Source organism: Dipteris shenzhenensis, chromosome 25, assembly GCF_047967505.1.
Source record: "Dipteris shenzhenensis isolate YYH24624 ecotype China chromosome 25, Dip_SZ_1.0, whole genome shotgun sequence".
Lineage (NCBI taxonomy): Eukaryota > Viridiplantae > Streptophyta > Polypodiopsida > Gleicheniales > Dipteridaceae > Dipteris > Dipteris shenzhenensis.
Genome location: NC_141620.1, coordinates 2,367,797 through 2,375,506, shown reverse-complemented (window position 1 = coordinate 2,375,506; position 7,710 = coordinate 2,367,797). Strand labels below are relative to the sequence as shown.

General features: G+C 40.5%; 1 protein-coding gene across 1 annotated transcript; it reads left to right on the top strand.

Moving 5' to 3' along the window:
* The first annotated feature begins 4,130 nt into the window (after positions 1 to 4,130).
* LOC147885303 (wound-induced protein 1-like) lies at positions 4,131 to 4,995 on the top strand. Its single transcript, XM_087396901.1, has one exon. The coding sequence runs from the start codon at positions 4,179 to 4,181 to the stop codon at positions 4,743 to 4,745; it is 567 nt and encodes a 188-aa protein (XP_087253027.1). The 5' UTR covers positions 4,131 to 4,178; the 3' UTR covers positions 4,746 to 4,995.
* Positions 4,996 to 7,710: the final 2,715 nt, after the last annotated feature.

Genomic DNA, 7,710 nt, shown 5'->3' with positions numbered 1-7,710 from the left:
AAATCTATCTCCAACTCTATACCCAGTTGATCCACTATATCATCATCTTACTCTGGCATCGTACGTTCACCTAAGACTTGATCTTGTGATTCCCCTTCTTCAATAAAGTCGGGTGATTCTTGATCATCATCTTCTTTCTCAATATCATGATCTCCATCTTCCTCCCGTATGATGTCATTGTGTGCATCTTCTTCTTGGCTCATATTGTGATATTCATCTTCTTTGCTAGATCCATTTGGATCAATTGGATTCGACATTGGTAGTGACATCTCCATATCCACATCTCTATCTTCAAAAATTTGTTTACTTTTAAGTTTCAATCTAATTTCAAATTAAAATGGTTTCACGCTTAGGGTGCAATATCGAATGTCCCATCAGCGGAGGCAAGCGGTGATGTGATGAGGAGGCAGTTCTTAGGGGATTTGGCATAGATGTCGATGAGGGACACGGACACACCTGTATACGGAGAGGGCGAGGACGATGATAATGACGATGACAATGAGTCAGATGAGCAGTAAGAGTAGTAGTAATAGTAGTAGTTTGTATATACTTCGGCATGTATATGCTTTTGTTTGTCAGCTTGTTTGAGTGATTTTGTATCACCCTTTTCGAAAGGAAAATTTTATAACAAACAAGGTTGTTTATACTTCAGCATGTATATGCTTTTGTCTGTTGGCTCATTTGAGCGATTTTGTCTCACCCTTTTCGAAAGGGAATTTTTGTAACAAACAAGGTTTGAGAGTTTTATCTCGCATGTTTGCTTGTAAACATTCTTGTGTAATGCCCAAAAAAAAAACATTAGTGGGGAAAAATGGGACTACAGCAAGCCCGGTTTTTGCCCACAAATTTGTTTTGGTGTTCTGTTAAAGGTTGGTATATACCGACTGTTATTTGATCAGAGTCGGTATACACCGACCTTTACCGACACTACTGGAGTGGATATATATCGATGAATTTATACCAATGCACATTTTCTGAGACTAATCTTGACATAATTACCAACCTTTTTACCCTTTAATTAAAAAATAATAATGTAAAAAAGGTTGGTATTTGTGTCGAAGAACGGCCTATACCTTGTAGTGTTTGACAAATAGGGTTTGAATGAATGGTGCATCCATCATCCCTCCATCAAAGAAGGTTCAAGAGGATGCATAGGATTCTAGTAGTCTTGCCTTTTAAAGTCCAAAGTTAGATTCAAAAGGAAGGTTGATGTACTAGCATTTATGATAGCGAGTCAGGAGTCATACAAATGTGCATGATGGCAATGAGACAAGAGCCATTGAAAGATTACAATTTCTATTGTGAGTTACTGACAAATCTGCCTAACCTCCATAGGAGATTGCAACATCAATCAAGGACTAGCAAAACTGCTACACCACTTCAAGGTCTACATGGGGCTGGCATGGAAAGGAGTTGCCTTGATATATGCACACATATTGAAGTACAAGAAAAAAATATAGAGCACTCAAAACCTAGTCTAGAGCTAAGGTCATGGAGAGTACTAAACATATCACTTACACAATCCACGGTGATTTAGAACACTGGGAGCTCAAGCACTCAGCCACACAATGAAGTATGGGACTCTATTGAGAAAAGGCACTCAAGCTCTAGGAGTTATGAGCTATGAGTAAGGCAAAGCAATCACAACTTGTAGTGGAGTTGTAGGGCAAGTTGGAGCAGCCATGAGCTGCAAGACAAGCAAGCAAAAGATCCCAGTAAAGCCCTCATTGGAGAGATACATGATCACACCATCTCTTTATTGTCACAATTGAAGTGATCCCATAACATTTTGACTTTGGTTTAATCTCCTTGATAGCCATGCGTAGTCAAGAAGCATTTTTTGTTGTGATGGAATTTGAGAGTTTGTTTGCATTTGTTGTTCTTCTATGATATCTTATAACCGATCAAAGTGGTAACGAGGTTTTGCAATATATTGTTTGACACATATCTCTTTTCTTCAACATGTATGTCCTCTCTTTTTTGGGAAGTAGCACTTCTTCATACAAGTGAGTCCTATCACTCAGTTTCTAGGACTAGGAGACAAGATTTCCTTAAACAGGAGATTGTTGTCTACCTATAGGCTAGCAATCTTACAAAGAGAAGAGTAGATGAGATCATCAGATGCCCAACTCCATGAGTACTTACTATAGCAAGGGATCATAAGTAGTCACATTTGGAATAAAAGGCTGAGTTTTCTTACCATCTTGAGTCATCATATGCTTTCAGACCTAAATTGAAGCTTATATTGAGGTTTTTTTAATAGTAATACCAATAAAAACGTTCCTCTTCTAAAATAAATTTCAACTATAAAAGCATCATAATGGGCCCTTTTCTATTGTAGTATTGCTTAGGACCCACCCAATTAAGAACAAAGCATGGATTTCACATGGATTGTGTATGATTAAGGCTTTAAGAAAAGAGGAAGCTATAGTTGTTGGCATGACTAAACAATAGCTTTTACATTGATATTTGCATTACTGCATTACCATGGAAATGTAACGTCTTCAACCAATAGTGCTATAGCTACTTTTTATTCCATTGATTCGATAATATCAAAAATATCATATGATAACCCAATCATTAAATGTATGACACCACAGAAACAACATTTGTGTGGACTACAACCTTTAAACCTCAAACATCATGCAAACATTTTGTGGATTACAACCTTCAAACATACACAAAGTATAGCTAAATAGAAGAAGAACAAGCATTGTGCATGCATATGTGCATGCACGCATGTGTGCTTGTTTGCATGTGTGTGTGCACGCAGGCATGCATGTATAAATGCATGCATTATTGTGCACATATATAAATACATCTATCTTATAGAAATTACTAAAAGAATTGCTTCCAAATTATAAAAGTCCAGTTGTGTTAACACTTTTGGGGGTTGGTAAGCTTAGGACTTTCTTTCTTATAGCTAGATAGGCATGAATCTAGAACCAAACATATCATACATTGCATTAGTATATTAGTATCAAGAGAGAATTGTAGAACTAATGCATTTGAACTTATTATCGTCTCATCTGGAGATAATAGTAGAACTAGTGCATCTGAACTCAGATTTATAAATAGAATAGACTTAAAAAGAATGAGGCGCATATTCATCTAACATGTGCACATTAATGGCTCAAAATTATTCACATGCATGACGCACTAATAATGAGCCTTGCTCATCATATGCATGCAACACTTTTTAATGTTACATACGCACAGGCCTCTTTTCATGGGATAATGATGTGGAGACCCCACAAGGACTTTGTTGAAGAGAACTTTATCTTTTATTCTTTCACAAGATCCATGTTTGAGAAATAGAAACCTTTGCTTAGCTCATTGCCAAGGGCCCATTATTGAAACTAGGATAGCTACATGATCATGAAATAAAAGCATATAATAATCACATTATTGTAAGGACTTAGGACGGTTTATTAAAATTTAGTTAGCTATTAATCTCTTTTTTGTTTTTTTGGGAGGAGGGGGACTACTTACAAAATCTTTATATATAATGTGGAGGCTATGTAAGGTAGAAGATCTAGTACATTGTAAGAGATGGTATATTAAACATCATCATTTGAACTCATGTTCTCTCTTTCTAAGTGCTCCCCTACCTTTCAAGGCCCTCAAAAAATAAAGGAAAAGCATTAGGCAAAGACTTAGTAATTGTGTGTGTGTGAGAGAGAGAGAGAGAGAGAGAGAGAGAGAGAGAGAGAGATTAATTTTTAGCAACAATGCCAAGCAGCCAATAAGGATGATTCGACGTCGATTCGAGAATCGAACACACATGGAGAGAGAGAGAGAGAGAGAGAGAAAGTGAGTGTTACTTCGTAAGGAGCTAGTGGGGTCGAATCTGGGATCTAACCGACAAGGATGGAGGGAGAGGGGTAGGAAGGTAGGATTGGGGGAATATTCCCCACATGCATAAACCTCACAAGGGGTTTTTCCTGCCCCACGTAAACCTCTCTCTGTGTGTGTCTTGTCTCGCTCTCACAAAAGGACGCCATGATCATGCGTTAAGGTAGGTGACAAATGAACTTGCTTGGCTACCTACCTCTCCCTCCTCCCTTTCATGTGCCCAAACAGGGAAGAATCTCTCTCTCTCCCTCTCTCTATATATGTTGCAACGCACAACGTTTCCCTCCATTCTTCAGACTTCGACCCATCTCAGCTTCTTCATCATGCAGCCCTCCAAACCCCGCATGCATCGCACCCTCCAGGAAATCATGGAAGAACCCGATCACTTCAATGCCCCTCATTCTGATTTCAGCTTCAGTGATTGGAGCCTCCCCGATCCGGCTCCTCACTCCGCTTTCGACGAGGAGAAGGCCAATGAGAAGCTCCTTCGCTTGTTCCACACCGCTATGGCAGCCAGCAATGTCGCTGTGCTCAAAAGCTTGCTTGCCGAGAATCTAGAGTGGTGGTTTCATGGCGCTCCGTGTCACCAATACATGAGACGTGTACTTACTGGGAGACGTTCCTTCCGTTCCATCACCCTTGCGCCAGTGCGGATCTTTGCGTTTTCTGATAAGGTGTTCGTGGATGGTTGCGGACCCGATAAAGAGACTCACTGGGCTCACATTTGGACTGTCAAAGCTGGCCGCCTGGTGCAACTCAGAGAATATTGGAATCTAGGCGTTATGGTGCGCGAGGAGTCATCGTCCACAAAGGAGCGTTTGTCGAGTCTTTGGGAAAGTAAACTATGGAACACGAATATGTCTACTCCTGGACTGATACTCACGATTTGAAAAGCCCCACCGTGGTTGCATATCGTAGGACGATAGACAAGTGTGACACCCTGGGCCAATATGACGATCAACTAAGATAACTTATTTGAGATTTAAGCTTTGCAAATAGAGTTGGACGTATATATCGTTCCTTCGCAAGCCATCGTTTTAGTTTTAGCAACTCCATGCTCTGAGATCTTGGCACTGATCTCAGAACCTCACTAAAATTGTCCGAATAGTTTCCTCTTGCAACAATATTTCATAATACGAATCTTGCATTTGATAAAAGTAAAGTTGCCTCGTGCTACGTTTCAATTGTGAAATATCTCAAGTCTAACTTTTTAACCTAGCGTATTGCAACAAGTGAGATAATCATGGTGTAAGTTAACTCAGTTCTGAAATGCAATACGTAAAATTAAGAAAGAATATGTTGATATCTTGACAGGCATTTCTCTAAGGTAAGTTTACGTGAAACGAATTGATGCGTAGGCTGGTAAAATCTAGTGAGCTTAAAAGTTAGTTAAACAAAGCTTCTAAATACATGAGAAGAATCTTTAGGAAGAAGATGTGGAGGTAGGCATGTGAGCAAAAGAAGGGAGCACTGAAGTTTACACATATGGAAGAGTCCATGGTGTTCTGATTGGATGTCCTTGATCAATTGGATGATATACGGATGGAGAGCTACTATCTGACTCTGGAGGTTCAAGCAAGGTGGAAGTGGAGAGTGTATTTGGCTTCGAAGAAAAAATCATTTGAGCGCAGGCAATTGTATTGCTATTCAACACTCATCTAGGGAGGATGCCGGAAAAGTTGAAGTTGCGATGGTCGGGTGCATTCTAGATATTTCATGATTACGGGTCTTTGTCATTCTATCTTGCAGATTTGCAAGGGCGAGTACTTCCACATCCAGTTAATGGTTTTTGGTTGCATCCATATCATCATGATGGTAGTCTTCAGTGTCCCTTTCCGATATCTAATGAGGCACAAATTTTCATGGGTTGAGGTGGAGGTGGTGGAGCAATCATAGGAGGACATGTGGCAGGAGGGTAAGATGCATGATGACAGTAGCCTTTTGTGAGATCCTATCCCAGCTGCCATGCAAAAACCTATTTGCAAGATGGGTTATTGGCAATCAGGATTGCAATTCTTGGTCATTTGTTTGCATGTACCAGTTGCGTACGTAATATTCCTCATCGCACTCTCAGTTCTCTTGGTCTCCTTCGTCTTCCAACCTTTCCTTGCATTCAGCACTCTTTGCTTTCCTCTTCTTCACATAGCTATGGTAATGGCATGCACACAATTTCACCCCTTCATTCCATTGGTTTACATTCATTCTCCACATTTCCACTGTCTTCGAATCTGGAGCTTTAGCAGCATCAATTGGCAGAGGGTGAACATTCACCCAGTAGCCTTAGCGCTTTTCCAGCAGCAGCTGACAATGGGATCAGCTGTTGGATAAGCATCAGGAGGTAACCATTCAGTTGATTTATTAGTGGCGGCACTGTATTTACCGATGGATGGAGGCTTGTTTGTGCAATCGATGTGTTCAACAGAGGCGATAATGGCTGAGTTTGAAAATCCTTCTCAAGGTGAGTACAAGCTCAGTGCATGCAAGGATGTTCAAGTTTGGGATCTGTATCACTAGATACTTGAGTCAGTTTGTTTGCAAGCAAAGACCTACACGATCACTCCTAGGTCTCGAGGGATAATCGTGGTTGCAAAGCAACAAGCAGTGCCTTGGGTATGTGTTTTAAAGGAGCGCATCCATGCAGAGGCAGGGTAGAGGCTCAAAGGGTGGCAACGGCAATGGATAAGAAGCAAGCTGTTAACTCAAAGATTGGCCAAATTTTGGAGGTTTTTTTCCCGTTACAGCTTGAGTCTACTATGCCTTGATGGAATAATGCATTGATTCTTACTCTTGAGCCCAAAGGACCTCTGCAGGATGAGGTTGAAGGTTCATCTGGTCGAGTGCCCAAGAATAAAAAATGACGAGGCCCTCGTATCACGCAAGGAGTGGTTTCTTCTCTTGCTCCCCTTACTCCTTCTCATGTAGGTGTGATGGAGAGTTTGTTCCATAGTGGGGTGTCTTTAACCCAGCTCAGCATGATGCATCCGCCTCCCCCACTGGTAATGGCAGAACAGGTGATGGTGTCAGTAGCACCGGTGTCCACCAAGATGGGTGTTGCTGGACGAAGTCCGTTGGTTGGTGGTTCACTCACTCAGAGATGGTTGGATCAACTTCAGTGCATAGTAGCTGCCACAATGGTAACCTCCACTATAGCGGTAGCAATGCCCGAGATGATTCGGGGTGTCAACACAACAGAAGATCTTGCGGTGGTCTCTGAGCTTGGGGTGGTGGTCTCTTCGACACCCTTCGTTGGATTGTCATTCATAATATTCCAACCAGTGCATGTTCAGTTGCAGTTCAATGTGCAATTGCTCACTCGCCCTTGCGACACAGTGTTCTGCAGGGATTGATTCCTCAAGAGTTGCGAGCTTGGAGTTTGAAGTGATTGTAAGGATATAATCTTATGTGAATGAAATATAATTATTGATGAATGAAAATAATCTTATTTTTTGATAATAGTATTTGAATGAATGGCGAGTGAATGGCAATTAAAATATTGCATTCTTGAAAGTGCTTTTAAAATTATATTTGTTGCTTTTGACATAATATGTATTGTAGTATGTTTCTTTTGCATATGAAAATTAATATAATTGGATTGTGTTTTTTTTTGCAACTTCAAAAGCATGGTGCGCGGCAAGATTTGGTCATATGTGACGGAGATATGAATAGTTCATGCCTCGGTCTCCTTTGTGCAATGTAAATATTATGGACACAAGTTCACGGATAGGTCTATTCACATCAAGCAACATTTTCTCAGAATTGGTAGTGACGTTGAAGCTTGCTCATGCAATCCGTCTGATGTTCTTCGATTATGGAAATTATATTTAGAGAAAGCGAAAAAAGTGGTCAATTCGACCT

Coding starts and splice junctions, on each gene's coding strand:
- LOC147885303 (XM_087396901.1), top strand. CDS start 4,179: ATGCAGCCCTCCAAACCCCGCATGCATCGCACCCTCCAGGAAATCATG.